Source organism: Battus philenor, unplaced genomic scaffold (genome assembly GCF_028537555.1).
Source record: "Battus philenor isolate CCGP_79_NKW_IND1 unplaced genomic scaffold, ilBatPhil1.0.hap1 SCAF_12, whole genome shotgun sequence".
NCBI classification, from domain to species: domain Eukaryota; kingdom Metazoa; phylum Arthropoda; class Insecta; order Lepidoptera; family Papilionidae; genus Battus; species Battus philenor.
Window position 1 is genome coordinate 11,309,509 of NW_027181674.1, and position 21,519 is coordinate 11,331,027.

Genomic DNA, 21,519 nt, shown 5'->3' on the forward strand with positions numbered 1-21,519 from the left:
GCAGTATTTTTGGAACGCACATGTCATAGTCATCCCATAATCCGTCAACCGTCGTGTCCGTCATGAGAACTAGGTCGACAGAATAGTCAATGTCTAATTTTTTCGACTGTTCGAGTAGTAATTTGTTGGCATAGAATTACAAATCGATCGAAGTTGAACAAAAAACTGTCTTATTATGGATATTTGAGGGCCACAACAAACCGTTGGAGCTTGGACGGCAAATCTGACAAAGCTAAAGTAAGACAAAATAAAATTCTATTATTTGCCATATTTTGCTTATTTTACCCACTTTTCCCAATAGATGTTTGATGAAAAGTTCCCATTCCAGTTGTATACGTCGCACATTCAATTATGACTGTAAGAATTATTTAATAGGACTTACGTATTAAGTGTTAAAATCTTAAATATCAAGTACAAAAATACCTACAACATAAAGTGAATGTAATAACATGAAAAATGTATAATCACAGAAAATAGATAAAACGTAATTACTTTTAACTATTATATTAATCAATAACAACTCTTTCGACTTGTCTTACGTTATTATGCAAGATCTTATTTGGAAAGTTTACTTTTTGAAAACCAAAATATTAAAAAAAAATAACTAAGTAGGTGATGCAAGATAGCGTTTATTAGTAGTTTAAGTTAATAATCAGTAATACCGTTTTTAACAAATTTTATAAGTAATTACAATAACATGGATCATTCAAGAAAATTACTTATGTCTGTAAAAATCAATTAATACTGCCATCAATAATAATAAGCAATAATTTAAATGGTTAAGTTTGTAATAATTTAGCATTCCTTTTATGTCTATAGGATATTTACAAATGTTCTCAAATACACAAAACTGCACATTATAATGATGTAAATTACTATTTAAAATAGGAAGTAGGTTAAAACTTTCAGATACACATATGGCTAGTGGTAACAGCTGAGATGGCCGACAAACATAGTTTAAACTATGATGTGAGGGAGTTAAAGCTGGGTAGCAGCTTCACCAACAATAAAACATCCCAATACCATACCATCAAATGTAAGTATATATTGTTATAATTATAGAGAATAGGATGCTTTAGGCTTGTAATGTAATTGTAGTAATCTAGGAGACTTATCATATGATTACCTGAAGATATTGTTAAATGTACCTAATTACTTATCTTCTATTTCCATAATTTTTTTGTGATTTTATGGATTACTACTATAGCAATGCAACCAATTTACGCTCCAGTTAAATCTGTGTTAATAACCATCTGTGTTAATTCCCCGGCACAAATTTAAACATAGAATGACTACATCCGTAAACTTGTGTAATGTAATATAAGGATAAATTCAATATTTTGTAGAAAATTTACATAATGTGGGCTTGTAATGGAATTATATTTTAAAATCGTTTTGTGAATGTGTATGTGGACAGATAGATAACTGTCTCTGCTTGTACAAGTAACATGACTTAAAATCTACTTGCTTAATAGAGGATCTAAAATACTTCATATCATTCACTAAATTATTAATACAAAAAATAGTATTTTTTAGCATTACATTTGCAAGTAATTTATTATTTTAAAAAAATCATTCTTATAAAAAGTGTTCGATTATCTAATATCTGCATGTATCCCCGCTTAATTTCTATTTCTTTTTATCCTATTTCATTTAAGATATGGAGAAATAGAAGTAATGTAACACAATTTGAAAAAACTTGGAAAATGTGGTATTTAATATTTGGTAGTTTATCAGTTTTTTCTAGAAGAAAATTCTATCTCAAGTGTTACAGTTAACCTATAGCTATGTTGTAAATTTACATGTCTATTGCATCTTTTACTAAAATAGGACTTGTAAATAATAGGGCTTCAGATAAGTAAAGCTTAAGAACTTTGCAAGGTTGTTGAACTTAAAATACATTTTATATTTATAAATGGTTATGTCTATAATCATATGTAATAACTAATAATAAAGTATATTATCTTGCTTGGTTATTTTATCATGCATTTTTTATGCCACCAACAAATGCTGCATTTCTGATTGTATTTACATATTAACTGGGTTTGAAGAGGCAGAGGTTTTAAAGTATGCTTGAGTAATACGGGAGCCTTAGCCCACGTTTTTAAATTATTTTTCTTTCGGGTTAGGAGTCATACAAGTTTTTAGTTTGCATAGGAGAACGCTCCATGGAGTCACTGGGCACAAATGCCTAAGCTTTGCAATTCACTCTTCGAACATTCAGGATTCAAGGGGATTTCAAATACAAATGTAAGAAAAAACTCATGGTGCAGAATGTGAACAATATTATTTGATTGTGGAAACCAAAACACTGACACAAGACAAGGGTATGTCGGACCCAACCTCCGACCTCTTGGTTTATAATATCGGTGAAATTGTTAGCTTAATCAGGAAATAAATTTAGTAGCACTGTCTAATGTTAGTTTACCATTCCTCTTTTTTTTTAGGCTCACCATAGGTAAACATTCAACAGTGTCTTATCCTACTTTACCTTAGTCTGTTTTGAAAGTACATTAATATTTAAACTTTGTTATTTTAAATTACCTAAATATAAATAAGTTTGATTTATATTCATTTTCTCAAATATGTGTATTTTCCCTTCTCTTGATGTATCTTTTAATGTAATTTCAATTAATCAATAATTTACATTAATTGTTGTTTCCTTAACCATTATCTGACATGGTTGAATGATTTTTATCAATAATTATCTGACACTGTACATTATCTGACAAAACAAAACGTAAATCATAGCTTCTATTAAGTAATATACTGTGATAATATTAGATAAGAAAATATAAAGGATTATTTAAAAACACGTGTATAACAAGTATGTACACATAAATTGTTTGACAAAGACTGATGGCAAAAGGGACTTGTGTTAGAAAATATGCTATAGAAAAAAATGTGAAAGTGTTTATGGCCGAAAGCATGGTGAAAGGCCTTCTATTTTGGCAATTTGTGCATGCGGTTTTTTTTTTCTCTACATCATTACCTCCATATTTATTCTACTTTTATTTGAAACCCTGGTTTATATAATTGAATTATTTACTTCTACTAATATAAAACTATAAAAACTATAACATCATTACATGATTTTCTTACAATGGTACTCAATACTAGTACTTTTTTTAACTGGGTCTGAAACTACTGCCCAAATAGTATTTGCAGATGGCACTTTCAGAATATTAAAACTAGTTTTATTTTAATTTCAGATGATTTTAAGCCGGCGTCAGTTGACGTGAACAAAATGGCCACTGTGGATGTCGGAACGAATAATCAAGTCACTGTCACAGTACCACATTTAGGTAATTATTGAAATCAAATTTGATTTCACTTACAAGTTAATCTGCATGCAGATTATTAAAAAATTTCCTCATTATTTTAATGAACATAACAATTTTTTTAATATTTATGACGCGACACAAGCATGTTATCTTTGCTTCTTGTGAAGTGAAGTATAATCCAAAATAAAATATATTAATTCAAGTTGACTATCGATAACAGTTCCAATGTTGAGTTAATGAACTTTATCTTTAATCTTAATCTTTATTTTATATTCTAATGGGTACCTGAATGTACCTAAACCACATAACTATGTTTTCTTATGGTATCAGAAGGCTTAAATAAAATTGAATGTCACTCTGGACCTATTATATTTTTGTGTCTACTACTTAATAGAAATTTCAAATGGTTCAAGTAATTCCAGAGTTTTGAGTTCGAAAATTCTATCAGCATTTACCATAAAATGCTGTAATAAAATAAGGGTCAAGAACTAGCCCTTCAACCAATCAGTACTATAACTGACTTTGCTTTAAAATCCCTTAAGATAAAAATTAGGAAGTCATACTTAGTAAAACATTGTAAACTTTACCTATATGTTTTAGTGTACTATATTTTGACAATGAATTGACGAAAAAAGTTAATTAAGAAAAAATCTTATTCGATAACACTACTAAGAAAATACTTGTTTTATTTTAAATTTGTGTTCTATTAAATGATATTATTAAATTAATTCCAGATGGGGCTGGTGTACCACAGACAGTATTCAAAGGCAGTCAAAGGCCTTACACTAAGGAGTGTGTGCTCATAATAGATAGGGTCACTGGTGAAATTACGTTGGAAAAGCTCTCTAGCAACATACAAGTTAAGAAAACGAGGTATTTATTTTAATTATTTATTCACTTTGAGGTCCGTCATAGCTGACAATTCGAATTACACTGTGCCAACCACAAACTGTTATCAATTTGAAATAAATTAAGACAGTAGTCTTGGAAACAAAAAAAAAAACGAAATAAGGGACAGCATATCATGATAGAGCATATATTTGGTTATTGATTTTCTAAACCAATTATTGTACTGTCATAGATATTTGCAATGAGAATTTAAGTATAGGCCAGTACATATTTTCATACCACAGTAACATTAAACATTGCTGTTGTTTCTATATTACCAATTAGTGGTAAAATATAATTAAGTTTTTTAGAGTATTTGACAAAATTTGAACATGGATATGTAAAAAAGGTATTTTTTTATGCTTAGACAAGAAACGTCACAGAAGCCGCGGCCTCTGACGCCTGTCACCACAGACTTCACCAACACCACCCAACGGTCCACGTCGCGTACCCGAGTCGCAACCAACCGCCGTACCAATAATAATGCGAGTGAGTATTACTTCTTTTTTACTTATTTAACGTAATTAAGAAAGTTTAAATTTAAAAGAGAGTTGATGCTTAATTTTTTCTTTTCCACCAAATGAATAGCTTAATTTTTATTTATTTATTTCACTCACAGACAAATTACAGGTTAAGTCCAATACATTAGCATAGGACATTTTATTAAAATCTGTTATATATAGCTACTGTAAGCTCCGTCGATGAATATGATTTGAAACCTAAAATGACTTCAGACTTATATTAATCATTTATCATTATAGAAGTTAATTGCATTCGCCTTCACAGATGCAAACAGCGCCGCACAGCCGAATAACCCGGCTCGCTTCAACAATAACCCGCCTCCCAAGCCTGGGCAGAATATGGTGCGGTCACCACCACGCGTAAAGACTTCACCTCCACAAGCACCGTAAGATTTTCACGTCTATGATATTTATAATTGTGGAGTGGGATCTGTTTTTGTTATAGTCTGTTTTGTTTTTATTTAAAAATGGATATAATTAAAAAGTCTGATAAGTTGTTACCAACCAGCTCTATTGTAGTTTTGTAACTGCAGTAACGGTTTGTTAAATGCAACTTTTTATCTTTATTCGACTATAAGGGTAATTGTAAAGATTAACAGTGATAAAGTGGCAGGAATTGTGTGTTAAAACATAAAAAAAAAACTATAAAATATAGTTTTTTAATATGGAAAGTATGGAAGAGCACAGAAAGTTATCTTGTTTATTTTACTCTTTTTTGTTATGAGTTTAATTACAATATAGTTTAAAAAAGATTCATGTGGTTTAAATGATTGTTTTTTGTTTATGTATTTATGTGAATAAAGTTGGACACTAGAAATAAAATAAAATTTGTTTCTAGGTGGTCTGGTGGTGGTAACAGTACCCTTGCATCGCTACCTATGATTGGATTGGACGATGCCCCCGCACCGCGCAGCCCTGGCCCTCCGGCGGCCCGCCCACACGTGGCGCAATCTGCCCCCGTACCTCATGCGAACCACGCGCCACATACAGCTCACGCACCGCATACGGCCCACACAGTCCACGCGCCACATTTAGCCCACGCGGCTCACGCGCCACACAACATGCCCGTTATGCACCCGCCAGCCCCTACGCTCGTGCCGCCACCCGCTTCGGTGAGTAAAAAATATGAAATCTATTATTTAATTTTTAAATAAGCAATGTATAGTTTTGGTTTCTTAGTCCGGTTGAATATACTTGTAATCCTTTGGAATTTAACCCGACATAAGTGCCGTATTTATTTACTTAACAGCGTCAAATGTGTGAAATGGCAACTTTCTGACATTAATTCAAAACAGGACGCCACAGTATTCAAACGAAAATTGACTGAAAATTTTATTAAAAAAAAAGTTTCACTATTGAAATTAGATATTTACAGGAATTTTTATTAATAATACTAGAAACGAAAAGAAAAAAGAAATTAGGAAGATTTATTTTCTGAAGTAGAACTGTCTGTGATAACAAAGTCATTATATGCCACTTATTAAATTGCTAATTTTATAATGTTTCATGATAATACTGGAATATACTGAAATAATTTCATTGTCTTTTGAGCTGTAGAGTGCCCCCTGCGGCCTGTTATATACAAATAGGAGCCGATGAAAATGGCATCCAAAATATGTTGTATATATAATATATTAATCTTATGCAAAAGATTAATAATCATGTACATAAGGTACTTAAATATAGTTATGTTTGTTATACCTTTTACTAGGCTTCATAAAATTAGTAAATCATATGTTGGCAGCTGAACAGTTTTATAAAATATTAAAGAACTGTGTAATATCTAAAAAACTGTTGGCTTGTCTCAGATCAGGACATGTTTGGAAATCCAGTAGCTTTAAGCTAAAGGATGCCTTTATACCTATGAACTCAATTTAATTTTAGTTTCTATTAAATTGGGCTCTTATGTTATTCTTTTTGTGACATACACAAGATTACTGATCCTAAAAAATATTAATTTAATTTTATTATAGTACAGTTTTATACAAAAATATACACAAACTTGTTATACTATTACCATGATGGTATTATGTAAACAATTAAAAAATAATTTCTTTTTATATTTTCATGGTAGTAAAATGTTTCCTCCTATTTACCAATTGATTTACACATTTATAACATTACACAATGTTGTCGTTGTGTTGTAAGGCCGCGTCCAAAGACGACAGCTCGTCCAGTTCGTCCAGCGACAGCGACAGCGACAGTGGGAGTGGGAGTGACAGTGACGACAACGAGCCTTCTGCCGCTATGCCTCCAATCACTGAAGGTAAAATTGTCGTTTTATAACCACTCAACACTTTATTTTTGGCACAATTCCAGTTACTTAATGGTTTAGCTATTGATGCTGCCATACTAGTAACTATATATCTGTCATGGAACGCTTAACCAGAGAGCCGAGAAACGAATTGTCTGCTATTCGCACATTTTTTGTTACCTGAAAACGCATGAAACTGTGACGGGTATGATCCAGGCCCATACATTACTTTCTTTTCCATAACAAGATAAAATATGTGTTTTTTTATAATTTTTACCTTGATACACCAGTTCCACCATTTTCTGTTCTTTTCTATTCTTTTCTGTATTTACTTTATTAGTATTTTACTTTTCTTCTCCTTTTTCTTTTCACTTCTCTTATTTTTATTTTTCATTAATACTTTCTGTGAAAGGTATGAAATATGTGTTACTAATATTGAATATATTTTTTAAAATTATTAGGGTAGAATTAAGTTAATAAATATGACAATTACTTGTAAACAGGTGCGTTGACCAACCCGGCGCTGCCCAGCGACGTGCTCAACGACGATCTCTGTCTCTCGGAGTCGGGTAGCGACTCTGACTGATCTTGTGGAAAAGTCACCTGGGATTTTATATAAAACCATACTTCGTACAACTTGGCAATGGTCACTCATTAAAACAAAACCACCTTATGAATAGTATGTTTTCTTTTGCCACGTTTAAAAAAATCGTAATGATAAAATCTATCGTTCTAAATTATATATATATTAATACATAGTATCGTCGAAGCGAAGTTATATAAAAACAAAACGTGCCTCAAAATAATAGAAATATATTTTTTATTTTATGCCAATATTTTTAAAACGTTTAGCATTAAGATTTTATTGTTTGTTTAATAATATTATAGTTACACATGTACTATGATTTATGTGAACCAATTCAACTATAGTATTACCGCGAGGTACTGCGCTTTAGGAAAGTGTGGCGAGGTGGGGGCCGAGGCAAAGAGCGCCGCCAGTAGCGTTGAAGTCGGATTGACGAAACGGATGACGATGCTACTCTTCCCCTCTCGCTGCGTCTATACCTAAGGCGCGGTACGCCATATCTACGAGTATCTGTAGTTTATATATTGAACGTATCAGTAGTGTATCTACTGCAAATAATATACTTGCCGGATTTTTACACAGCAATGTACGCAAAATGGGATTTTTAATATTTATAATGAATGCAAAATTTGAGATTGATCGTGTTGATAAATGGCGTGGAGGTTTTAGGAAATTTGTGCCTTTGAATTTAAAAGCATGTATATGCAGTTTACAATGTATTGTATGAACATATAAAACTCATATCAATCTTGATATCGTCATATGTACCACTGTATAGTTGAATTTTCATTAAATCTATGACTTACATACTTATATTTCATTTTTATGACAGCTCTGCCGAATTAATAATGTTAAGAAATTATACTTTTTTCTTATTTTCAACATTGCATCTAAGTACAATATTATTTCTCTTCAATTTACTATGGTATATTAATTATCTTATTTTAATTCTTGTCTTAATGTAATGACTAAATACATTTTTTATTTTTATATGGTGTATACAGTACCTGCCCAAAATTATTTATTCTTTATATATAAATGCAGTTTTTACTTTAGTTATCAAGTGGTTGTCGAAAGATACATAAAAACCTGATGTTTCCAGATTAAAGATAATAAACAAGCCTGGAAAATATATTTCAAGAGTGTTTATAAATAATTGAGTCGAGTGAAGCGAGTCGGTTTATGAATTAAGCAAAATATTAAAAAGAACATTAGTGGTGGTTAATCTAACTGAATGAAGCGTATAAAAACTAAAACTGAAGAAAAAAAGCTGTAAATATTTTCCAATTAATTATCGTTTTATTTTGTTGTAGCTAACAGAGTTACATAATTAATAAAATTGTATAATAGTTGTTTACAAGATATATGTTAAATAATTTATAGACTATTTAATTTCTTTCTTCCTTTGTTTGTTTATTGTAAATATCAACAAAATAGGATTACGAAGATTTAAAAATGTTAAATATCAGAAGGTATTTAAAAATTTGCAATCACTTAAGGACAAAGATTAATTCTGAAAGTTAGTTTAATTTTTTTATTTTATTAAAATGATGATACAATGCTAGTATCCGAACTTACATGTACAAGTAATTAATTAAAAAGTAGGATTTAATACTGACAAAATATTTCTTTCGAAATATTTTTTGTTACCGCGTGGTGAAACTGAGCTACCTAGAAAATGACAACCACTGATAATTTTAATTCGAAATCTCATGTACGTCATTTTTTAATTATGGCAATACTCAATTTTTTTGTATATAGGTACAATTGAAGGATGCATAAATTTATTACGATACTCTGTTTATTTTGGTTGAAAAAGTTTCCTGCTATTAAGTTTTAAAGTAAAATATTTTTATTAAATCGTAATTTAAAAAAATGTATGTATTTTTATTTTCACATCATATTCACCTCATTTTTGTCGAAAAATTAAAATATATTAGAAATTAAGTTTAAACTTCTAAATAATAAAAAAGGATGAACTGACACTGAAGTAACTAAAACAAGAAAATATTAACAGTATTTTGGTCTGTATTCACTAAAACTGGTATTTTTGTTAGAGAATTTCTTTGAAAATTTTTTGAAGTGGAGATAACAAAAGCAGTTTTATGTGAATTGAGCTTTTACATAATTTACAAAACATTATTCTCTCAACACCATGGCACACTCAATGTTAACGTAGAATAAACATATTTTACAGTATAAAATTTTAACATTATGATTAATACTTATTTTCGTTTAAGTTGAAGGGTTTTTCCTTAACGCAAAGTACAGGAGTTAAATACAAATTAGTCTTTATTTCCGTAGTTCTTTTTTTATCTTTAATGTCAATTTTGATGTTGGATCGAATAATTTTTACGGACCCTTCCGTTCCGTGAACTCGGCTCTGATGAAGCTATATAAGCCCTCCGGGCAAACAACGACATCGGATGATCCATATAGCTGTACTGTAGGTGCAATTATAATAAAACTTTTTTTTTAAAGTACTTTGTTAGCTAATCTTTGGTAGTTACGATATCAAATTTATTACATTATTGGTTTAAATACTCCTTGTTCAAATAAAGTAAAAAATCTAAATAATACACACATACTGCAGTAATGGTTCATAAATGTTAGTATTTTATTGGTGATTACCAGAGATTTTAATTTGGATCCAAATTTGCAAAAAGGAAAAGTACTGGTTTATTAAGTTAAGTATTTTGTATCACAAAATCCTGAAAAGCCTGGGACAGAGGATTATATACCATCTTGTGTGAGTGTGATGAATTGACATATCGACGGATTACAACTCCTATTGCAAAATTAGTTATTTTGTTAATTAACTTCTTAATAACTTATTGAATTTGTTAGCTCAAATAATTGTGTGTTTACGCATTCGATTCATTATTATGATCATTACATCAGTGGACAGACGCCCATAGCAGGGTTTAGACCTCCCTAAAGACTGCCACAATTTCGAAAGAGAATTTTTTAAGGAACTGCTTACTATTATTTTAAATAACGTACCAGTTTCATCCATTCTGTGGTTGACAATATTTTTTTGTTTCGGCTACAGTGATTCAGTGTGACAGTGTTTTTATAATATAATATAATTTAACTGTTGATACTAATAATTGTCCAATTGCTAACCTACGACTCCCGAAATACTACAATCGAAGAGTGAACAATCTACTTGGTGATAAAAGATGCGTTTGGGGTAACGCTTGAAGTGAACCGAGACACCGCGTTGACTAACTTCTCAACTTGTTACTTATACATCGTCAAAAGTCTCTTTTAATAACACATTATTGACAGGCAATTTTACTGAAAATTATCTCGTGTCCCTCAGCTGGGTACCGTTTTTGCATAAACTTTATATAACTCTTTCATTTGAGAATGGTACATATTGATCTTCGTATCTAAATCAAGAACACCACTATCAAAAAATAAAGCTGTTACTCTACTGATAGTTGGACCGTTACCAAGTTCTATAGCTGCACCAGGAATTCTTAAATAATTATGTAAGTTTGGTGTAACATTATGATCTTTCCACCTTTTTTTTAATGGAATCAGGCGTTATTTTGCGGAAGTCCATCCTAAGTAAGAAAAGGACCAATATTAAGCCACTTCCGCACATGCAGTCGTAGTTGTGCAACAAAGTGCACCGCCCGCCAGCCCGCTGATAAATGCGCATGCGGCAAACAATGCGAATTACATAACTACCACTGTTAAATCACTCAACATGTGTTTCATCCCTCCACGGGGCATCTTCAGGACTTTTATGTTACACCGATTAGTGCCAAACACAGAGACTCTGTGTTTGGCACTGTTTGGTCCTTTTCTTACTTTCCACCCTTTTTTAAAATCGTCGTCAATATCTGATGCTATAATATTTATTTTTTGATATTTTGGTGGCCTAATATCAGAGTGCTTCTCTTCTGATACAGTATCATTTTCACAGTTACCACAATTTGATTCATAATCACTCGAACAATCAGATAAAGCATCTGCGTATAATTAATTGGAAGATTCTTCATTATGTTCCGTCATCGCTTATTACTTTTTTGAAAAAAAAATATTGAATATTTTTTACAACAAAAGATTTGGCGGCTCTTATAAGCGGGAGAAACAGCTTGTATTATACTGACAAACATTTGCACTATATAGTCGCCAACAGTGATGCAAAAAGCAACGTTCAGCTTTAAGAACACGAGTTAACTATATGTTAAACAATATGTTGTGTATGTCAACAATATGTTAAAAAGCTATGCAAAATTTTTTGCTCAAGTTTCATTATAATCCGAAGATGTTTTTTTCGATAAACATATATTTGAAAGTCAACGTCACCTCAACCGAGGGCGAGGAAGTAATTGACTCATGCAGTCGAACGTTTTATCGCGAAATTACAGTTATTTAATTTCTTTATTATAACATTTGAAATAAATTTGATGCATGAGTATTATTCAATTTACGTAATTCGTTAAGCATTAACATAACATACAGGAAATAAAATAAAATAAGAATAGTTAAAATGTGTCGTCCGATATGTGCCCACGTGATGAAGTAACAAATTTGAACTGAATAGTATTTCAACAGACAGTAAGGTGGTAGTTTTTTTTTTCTATTTTTTAATTTACGGGATTTATATATGTACATGTATGTATGTATATATATGTATATATATAAATATAATATAAAAAATTAAATTGTATAATTTTTTTTAACAATTTTGTTATGTTGTAATTAGTCTAAGAAGTATTTATTTACATAAAAATAAATTAATAACTGCGATATTTTGATAAGATAAGTTTTTACACTGGACATACGTGGCTTTTCTTTATTTATCAAGACGAGGCCGTGAAGGTTTTTTTTTGGTACTAGGCTTTGACTGCAGCTCAAGTTGCAGGCCTCGGCCCGGGTCGCTTTTCTACTGCTTTGACGGATGTTGGAGTGACTAGGCATATGATCTCCCTCCAAAGGGACCACAACTTAGACTGTTACTGGTTGCCGTTATAAATATTATAGCCGTTTACCATTCAGATACCCGAGGGAAGATACCATTCAGGTGCCCGAGGGAACCGCAACTCGACATATAGATTGCTATTACTTGGCTAATAACATTACTACCGTTAAGCGTTAGCGCTAAGAAAAGGAAAAAGAAACTCCAGCAACGCTTTTTCAAGCCTCTTTCATATATTAAAACTAATTATGAATAATTGCGCGTGTAGACGTGTACTTTGTAATATTTATTTCGGCATTTAGTTAAAAAATTATAAGAATTATTTTAAAATAATCAAAAATAATATTTTATTCTTATAATTATTATGACAAATAAGGATCTATATAAGGTCTTTATAATCTTATTTGAGGTCATAACACCTAGAGACTGTTGTAATTTACATTTTTAATATAATATTTTAACAAATTAGAGATCACGCAATGAATATAATTTATGAGTTGGTTATCTACAAGGTAATTTTTTTTAATTAATTGAAAGTAAGTAAAAAAATTTACATAATTATTACAACGTTTGTTGCAACGGTGCGCTTTAATTTTTTTTAAATGATTTAATATCAGTCTGGCGAGTTAAATGCTTAGGAGTCTTATCCGAGTTTAATATTTTAAAAAGGTTTAGGTTAAGTAGTTTCAGCGGTTTTCCATCTCTACTGTTCCACTCAGTAAAACTGTAAACGGGTGCACAACTTTGAAACTGCGCCCGATCTTAAATCACAGTTTTTTGTTCTATATGTGTATTTAGTCTGGTTATAAATAATGTTGTGATTAAAAATAAAAAATTATTACTTTTGAAATTAGAATCTGTCATTTTTATACGAGTGCTCATTGTGTTTTCTCTTTTTTGCGCCAATATATCGTAAAATACTTCGTGATATTAAAATGGAAAGAGAGATAAAGAGAACCGAGTCGCTGTGATTGCATAACATAAAGTTGGCATGTCAGGCATGTTGCAAAATACAATTTTTAAAATTCTCTATTCGCTTGGTATTAGTCAAATGTTTTTGTACCGGGCTATAGATAGGTACAATGAACCTTCCTCTGTTTGTTTTCGTTCGAAACAGGCGATCAAAGAGTTAAAAGGAAGAATTCGAAGAAATCCTAACCGTATGTAAAAGATTTTATCTCGGAAGATAAAGATAGCACTTAGAACCATGTCGCGTATTTTAAAAGGTGACTTAGGAGTTGCAGCTGCAAGAGACGCACTGGTCTTAAGAAATAATTTAAATTTAAAAGAATAGGGTTGTAAAATCAAAAGAACTACTTAAGAGGTGTGCTAAGGGTTACAAATTTTTGTTTACGGATAAGAACATTTTTACTATTGAACAATATAGTAACAAACAAAATGACCTCATTTATGCCAAAAGCTCTAGAAAAGCTTCCCAATTAGTCAATAGAATATAATGTGGGCAATATTCGACTATCAATGATGGTTTGATGAGGTGTTAGCTGCGAATGAGTATCGAAGCTGTATTTTTGTGAAAAAGGTATTAAAACATCAGCACGAGTCCATCGAAATACCATTTTTGAGAAACTAGTTTAGCCCTTTAACTCAAAATAAAGAAAATCCATAACACCATGTTCAATAACTAATAGTCCTTTCAACGAGATTCGGCGCCGGATCATAAAGCTTGATCATCCAAACTTGGTTAAAAACTGACGTTTTCTTCGTCAGAGCTGAAGACCAGGTCTAGTCTTGATTATAATCTACTGGATTATGATTTATGGTCAGTTTAAGAGAGTAAGGCTTGCTCTAAACGTCATGATAACTTGGAGTCACCAAAACAATCCAAACAATTGGCAGTGAAGGATTTCCCCATAGAAAGAGTGCGTGCTGCTATCGATAACTGGCTTTAACGTTTAAAAGACTGTATTGCAGCCAATGGAGACCACTTCGCATAAGTCTTATATATTTTTAATGGTTTTGTATTAATAATAAATAATAAGTAAATAAATGATAAGTAATATAACGTACAGTGAAATAAATCACCTGTAGTATGAAATAAAGCTTAGTACTTTGTATATACAAGCCTTATTTTGTATTTACAAAACGAAAGTGGAAAGGAAATGTTCGACAATTTACATATAAGCGTGCGTTAATGAATTGCTGTTATGGGAAAGTGAATAAAATTCATTTTCCATAACAGCATTGAAATTTATTCTTGTAGACGTAAACAGTGTAAATTATTTTATGTATGAACGATAAAAATAATAGTTTTTCGAGGATTTACAAGGATGTTTATTGGGGAAAATTACCACAGTAGGGCACAATTGTTTCTTTTATAACGTAATACAAGGAGCAAGGCATCTGCTCGATCGTAAAGTTTCGTTTCACGTACACGTATATCTATAGCATATATGCGACATATAATCAAAAAGTAAAGCCAATTTTTTTTTCTAAATGCATTTCCATCCCTTCAAAGTAATCCCGGTCCGATAAAACTTTTTCCGGAATTTGTCGGAATATTCTTTTTCTTGTATATCGCCTTGAAGACATTTTTCGATTCGCTTTTATCTCCTCAATCTAGTCAAAATGGCGTGCCCGCATTGGCCTTTTGAGTTTACTGAATAGCTAGAAGTCGCACAGAGATAAACCAGACGAATCCGGTGGTTACAAAATGATATTAGTCGAGTTTTTAAAGCTTTTTTCCCAAAAAGTCAGCGATTTTGGCACCAATCGAGACGACGTTTTTAAGATACAAAACATCTTTCAAAATGGTTTAGACTTTGCTAAATGATATTCCAACTTGTGACAAAGAGATGAATGGTAAATGTTAAAGACAGTCCTATCAATCATTAATATATATTACCTGCCTTCTTAATGCCCGGGAGTTTTAAACGAAAATTTCACCTTACTTTTTGATCACGGTACTATATCTCGTACCAGGCGGTACTAAGAGTTTTTCCTTTATTCTTCTCCCAGCTTGACCAACCAATCGAGTCAAGGTTTGGCTTTTTCAGGCACCTTTGAGTTGAAGAATTTCATTAAGAATGCTTACCTCGTTTTGAGTAGAAGAACAAGATGAGGTATCTTCTCGGGAGTTCATAGATCCACTCACACCACGAGCGTCCGCCTAAGTGATCAATGAACTAAGCGCTATCGAAATTCAATGGAATATCGAATGCTACGACGCAATCTGGGGCTACCTAGATAACAGTCGATGTTTTGTTGTAATTACTACAAAAACATTTAGGCTAAGCAACTTAAGCGATCTCATAATGGGTTGTGAATGTAAAAAGGCAAACTGCGTCAATCAATGCTAAGAACCATGGACTCATACTATTGACTTTTATGTACTATCTATTATTTGTATCGATTTTATTAGAAAACTAGCTTAAAATGTTACAGAGTTATACATTTTTAACTAATTTTTTGGTTTAATAATAAACAAAGATTATTTACAAAAGCGAATTTCCTAATTTATACACTGCAAGACTCTAGTAATAATATTATGACCTAAATATACCTCACACGCCTTTTTCATTCGGCCTCAAATATTTTACTGTTAAGACTGATGTTTTATTATTCTGTTTGAATTAGTTTAAAAATGACGGGCCTTCTTTTTACTGTTTTTAAATAACAAAAAAAATGGCGAGGTAATGAAGGCGTCCTACAATGTTAGGCTATGCAAATTTGGCGTATCATTTCTTTTTGTATATATTTTATATACATATTAAAATTTTAATAAATTTGAAATTCAACGATTTTTATTACTCAGGATATTAGACATAAAGTAAGAGGATATACATAGAGCGTCTTCCGAATTGAAAATGCAGTAAAATCAACTTCACGGTGGTAATTTATCAGCAAAGAAAATTTGTTATCATCACTGGTAAGTTTTGCTCTGTTTACCGTTAGAAATGATTAAATTGTAATATTTATCACTTATTTTGATTAAGTTGTAATATAATTTATTTATACCAATAAATAATAACAATAATAATGTCAATAGATACACTGAAACTAATAAATTTTTATGTATTTCTGACATTCGGTACAAGGATATGACGGAGGTCCTACCGACCTTCCTACTTTTTTGAAAAGAAAATTACAACTCATCTATTTACTGATTATATTTTACTGTCTACAACTCGACTATTATAACATTTGTTACTTAAAAATTAGGTATTGTAACGATTTATTTATTTTTATAGCACCTATTTCTATAAAATAACAAATTCGAAGAATCAATTTACATTTAAATTAAATTTAAATACTATTTAACATGTTTATTTTTTTATGATTATTACCTATCGTCTTGAACTAACTATAAAATTTTAACAAAGATTTTCTTTTTTAGACTGCAGAGAAGATTATTTTCAAAAGTACAGCGTCCCCTTTCAAATGGCCATGATCGAGTCGTGAATGATCAATATTTTAGAAATTTTTTAAAATTTAATTTTTAAACAATTAATAGCTTTCATAATAAAGAAAACAATTTGAAGCATACAGATAAATTGAAAAGTGTTCTATATAACAAACATAAAGGCCACATTTACTCATTATTGTCTTCAGCAAAATAATTTTTGGTGGAAAAGAAACCTATTGGATTTTACATGGTTGGTTGTCAGAGAGCGCAAACATATCTTGTTCCAGATTATTTTTGATTGATATTCGTGTCTCAAAAATAATAAATTTCCTAATTGTGATCATAGTGCATACGCTAAAAATACTTGTGTGAGACAACGAATGTTTATTAAATATACAAACACAGCCAAGTTTTCATCAAGTATCAAACTATAGAGATCAACGCGTGTCGTTTTTTAAGCACAGATGTAGTTAAACAATAAAAGACACATTGAAAATATTTCCCGGCTTCAACAGTGGCAATTATCAGTAAAATAGTGACAAATATATGTTATGCTAATTAATGGTAAACGCGTAGCATTTACAGTCTTTTGAGAGACCTACTCAAAACTTACAAAGTAACGTATCACCTTGGTTGAACGCATAATGAAAGCGGAGACACTGCGACGGGTGAGCGTCTAAAACAATTTATTCTATCCATCTTGTATAAGCAAAAATATATTCGTTATTTATTTAGCTTCTATTTTTCATGGCACAGAGCATGTGTGCGCAAGTTACTTAATAGTTCGAGCCATTGTTCGAAATTTGAAATTTTTTGCGCACCGCAATTTAATAAGCATTTAAAACACGTAAACAAATATTTTTACTATAAAAATTATATTTATTGAAATTATATGACAAAATTACAAAATATGTGTATTGAATTTAGTATGATAGCACACGTATATGACAGCACGCCTAATGATACTTAAGATGCCAGTTAGTTAATTATGATCGGTGTTTTGATTTCGCTAATTTTATGGTGGAATAATAATAATAATAATTGTTCACACCCGTAATTTGTATCAAAACAAAGAGCTCACATAGGTTATATAAATTTAAATATTGAAATAATCCGACAATCAATCGCAGTCAAAAATAATAGTTCAAAGAGCCGCATGGGGCTCGCGTGCCGCTGTTTAGCCACCCCTGGTATAGTATATAGTAATTCTTTAAGACAAAAGTCTATTACCAATTTGTGTGACAAATGATGTACAGGACTTATTGATTACTGTACAGAAACGTGTTCTCTCACTCTGAGCTTCATTGGCAAGCAAATAATCGCTCAATGAACTATAGAGATTGCTTTGTTCAGAAATTTTCAACAAGATTGAATCAGAAATGTGGAGATTCGAACCATACGATAGTAAATGACATAGTGCAGTTGATTGGCAAGTTGAAGTAGCAGTGAGCTTCTGCCTTAAAGTTCTGGGAGTAGAGACCATGGATCGGTAAGCGCAGTTTAGGACATCCATCCACAAGATGGATAGATAATCTGGTTAGGGTCTTTGGAAGACGCCGTAAGCAGACCGCTTCCGTCCCATCCTATCGGAAATTAACGGGGAGGTCTACATCCAGCAGTGGACTTCCTTTACCTGCAATGATGATGACCATAATAATATAAAATTACAGATTTAATTTTTATTTTAATTAAAATTTTAACTGAAAAACTTTTCTTTTTTAATTTTAAATACGTAGAATGTATCATTATGTAATTTTTAATTAATTACGTGCAATATTATTTGTTAATAATTATGCGTTGTTATTTCAGTACTTCGTATATACAGGACTGGCATTATGCAGCATATCAGAAGGATTTATTTACGGTCAGATGTCCGGCATGGTGGATGCTTTGCGCGGGAAAGATGGCGAAATGTCTCTAACTGATGAAAACGTGTCATGGATAGGTAAACAAAACAATGAAATTACAAAATAATATTTTTTTCTTTTAATGTACAAGCCGTTGTGATCATCAGGACGAATTATGTCGATTTTGTATGTAATATAACCCCACGACTTTTTCCCATCATACCTAGCAGGGCCGCAAAAAAGTATCCATATATCAACAGTTCCGATCAGTAATGATCGCCTACATGGCCTCGTCTCGGGGGAAATAAATCTTACATTTTGTTTTTAAGAAAGAATATCAGAAATATGACACATTACTTTTTGGCTTTTTCGCCAAACACGAGCAAAGGACCCGCCGAGCCGCTATGAGTAATTCACAAGGCAGCACCCGACGCATGCTAGCTCATGTGCATCAGTTGATTAATGCTGCATTCACTTATCGAGATTTTAACTTTTCCAATTTCAACCACATTATAAGATTATTTTATCATTCACTCCGTTAGCAGTTGCTAGCTCTCATGTCCTTCCACTTATCCTTTTGGTCTTTATAGGTTACTCTCGTCCCCGGATGTCCTGCTGATCACCATAACCACACCATATTCGTTCATTCGTTTCATTCGTTATAGAAAGCCTTTTCGAACACGTTTAAGTTTCACATATTTTACTTTTAAAAAAATTAATTAGGTAAAACAAATTAATAACGTATTTTATAATTAAATTATATTAGAATTAATTTGAAATATCTTTTAATTTAGAGTTTCGAACCAAAATGCTAGTTATGTTTGTGCATAATTACTATTATAAGTATCGTCAATTTCATAAAAATTTGAATCATAGTCCCAAATTTATTTTTAGTATGTTTGATTATGACGCTATATATTGTTTGATGTACTACTATCTGATAATTAAAATTAGTTTAACGTGTTCAAATTTACTTTCCAGCTTCTACAATCAACGCAACGTGCATTTTTGGTTTATTAGTGGCCGGAGTAGTAACCAAAAGGGTAGGAAGACGACTCGCCATCACGTACCTTAGTTTGCCATTACTAGCAACATGGATAATGATCTACTATACCACCGACTTTGTAATTTTTCTTGTGTCCAGAATTATTGTCGGTTTAAGCTATGGAGGAGTAATCCTATTAATTTACACCGCAATGGCTGAATACACGACACCGACCTATAGGGCTGCATTTATGAATCTAGTATCAGCTGTTGGCCCTTCTATAGGAACGTTATTGGGACACATGTTGTGTATTTTATTACACTGGAGAACAGTCGCTTTGATAGGGTTTGTCATCACAGGATTATCGGCTTTGTTGCCTGTTTTATGGATAGAAACTCCATCTTGGTTAGCTTCCAAAGGACGATTCGATGAATGTGTTCAAGCATACAGAAAATTGCACGGGCGAGATGGTGCGACCGAAGCGGAATTGAATCTTCTTGTCAACTTAGAGCAGCGAAAACGAAGAGATTTCGCACAAAACAAAATATTCATTAGTTCAGATTTATACAAAATAAGAATGGTATTGAAGCAAAGATATTTTTTGAAGATTATCGGTATATCATTAGTAATGTGTTTATACAGAATGGCAGGGGGAAGGACATTGTATAATACTTTAGCAATAACTATGTTACAGGAGATGACAGGGAGCTCGAACATTTTATTGTTTACAATGCTGATTGACGGGTTTATTATATTGGGTTCGATCTTGCCTATTTTTATATTTATGAAAATGAAATTGAGGACTGTCTTATTTTCGTCCGGCTTAACATGTAATATCGTTTTGATATCATTGAGTATATGCCTCTATTGTTTACCAAAACAGAATATTTATTTTGGGTGGATTTGCGCATCATTGTTGGCATTTTATTTCATAATCGCTTATGCTGGACCATATGCAGTGCTAGAAATATTGTTAACCGAAATTTATCCTTCGGAAATTAAGGTTCATTGCGTTCTAACTTTTGGATCGTGCGCCGGTATATTGCAATTTTTTAATATTAAACTAGCTAGTAGAATGTTTGATCTCATGGGGTACCACGGTGTATTTTTATTGAACTCTGTTATTGTATTTTTGTGCTTGTTGTATTTTTGGTTTTATTTACCTGAAACCAACGGTAGAACTTTACAAGAAATTGAGCTTTTTTTCAAGAATGGCAAGTTCCCCAGTCAGAACGATGTTTTAAAAATCGAACAATCGGAATGTCTAGTTCGATCAAATGAATGTAATAAATAATTATCTTTTATTTTAAATCGAATAAAATATTCAATTTTCTAAACCACTTAAAAATTATTAAGCCCCCTTCTTAAATTTTGGATACATAATATTTTTCAGGGTATGAAATAAAGTTTAAGAGTATTAATAACTAAGTTAGTTAAAAACTTAGTAATAACTAAGAGTATCATTTTTAATACTTATAGTAATTTTATACGTGACATGATGTTAATTCTAATTTGTGTGCTATGTGTAATAAATTGTATGAAAATAATATAAAGGTATTTTTTTTTAAACCGATTAATTTTTTTTTAAACCTTTCATTAACTTTGTGCCATTCAAAATTGTTTTAACACTTACTCTAAAGTGTTGCTAGGAAATTTAAAAAATTATATAACCAAATGTGATTTTTAAAAGTATATCATATTCGCCATTTAGGAGTAGTGATGCTCTCTGTTTTAACTGAAATTTAGGATAGGTTATTTCGGCTTGTTTGGTATATTTTGATAATGAAAAAACACTGTCGACGGTGAATGACACGAACTCTTTTTGATATAATCATGTTGATTATAGTTCACAACA

General features: G+C 31.5%; 2 protein-coding genes across 4 annotated transcripts; both read left to right on the forward strand.

The window, feature by feature from the left end:
• The first annotated feature begins 48 nt into the window (after positions 1 to 48).
• Positions 49 to 9,365, forward strand: LOC137932713 (ELL-associated factor 1-like). Of its 3 annotated transcripts, none has more exons than XM_068776366.1 (9): positions 49 to 237; positions 896 to 1,036; positions 3,213 to 3,305; positions 4,019 to 4,157; positions 4,540 to 4,661; positions 4,959 to 5,079; positions 5,532 to 5,805; positions 6,842 to 6,959; positions 7,451 to 9,365. In XM_068776366.1, exons 2-9 carry the CDS (start codon positions 940 to 942, stop codon positions 7,531 to 7,533), a joined length of 1,047 nt encoding a protein of 348 aa, XP_068632467.1. In that variant the 5' UTR covers positions 49 to 237; positions 896 to 939; the 3' UTR covers positions 7,534 to 9,365. The 3 variants fall into 3 exon arrangements, with proteins under 3 accessions (XP_068632467.1, XP_068632468.1, XP_068632469.1); XM_068776367.1 differs by having other exon boundaries at positions 910 to 1,036; XM_068776368.1 differs by lacking the exons at positions 49 to 237; positions 896 to 1,036 and adding an exon at positions 2,862 to 2,931.
• Positions 9,366 to 12,047: 2,682 nt separating this feature from the next.
• LOC137932936 (facilitated trehalose transporter Tret1-like) lies at positions 12,048 to 21,179 on the forward strand. Its single transcript, XM_068776626.1, has 5 exons — positions 12,048 to 12,113; positions 16,242 to 16,355; positions 16,824 to 17,500; positions 18,642 to 18,777; positions 19,661 to 21,179. Exons 3-5 carry the CDS (start codon positions 17,477 to 17,479, stop codon positions 20,956 to 20,958), a joined length of 1,458 nt encoding a protein of 485 aa, XP_068632727.1. The 5' UTR covers positions 12,048 to 12,113; positions 16,242 to 16,355; positions 16,824 to 17,476; the 3' UTR covers positions 20,959 to 21,179.
• The last annotated feature ends 340 nt before the right edge of the window (positions 21,180 to 21,519 follow it).

What these genes read in the sequence shown, in the direction of transcription:
- LOC137932713 (XM_068776366.1), top strand. Translation starts at nt 940, where the DNA reads ATGGCCGACAAACATAGTTTAAACTATGATGTGAGGGAGTTAAAGCTG. An exon ending in ACTTCACCTCCACAAGCACC is followed by an intron (nt 5,080 to 5,531) that starts GTAAGATTTTCA and finishes ATTTGTTTCTAG; the next exon opens with GTGGTCTGGTGGTGGTAACA. An exon ending in TCGTGCCGCCACCCGCTTCG is followed by an intron (nt 5,806 to 6,841) that starts GTGAGTAAAAAA and finishes TTGTGTTGTAAG; the next exon opens with GCCGCGTCCAAAGACGACAG.
- LOC137932936 (XM_068776626.1), top strand. Translation starts at nt 17,477, where the DNA reads ATGAAAGCGGAGACACTGCGACGG. An exon ending in AAGCGGAGACACTGCGACGG is followed by an intron (nt 17,501 to 18,641) that starts GTGAGCGTCTAA and finishes TTGTTATTTCAG; the next exon opens with TACTTCGTATATACAGGACT. An exon ending in TGAAAACGTGTCATGGATAG is followed by an intron (nt 18,778 to 19,660) that starts GTAAACAAAACA and finishes TTTACTTTCCAG; the next exon opens with CTTCTACAATCAACGCAACG.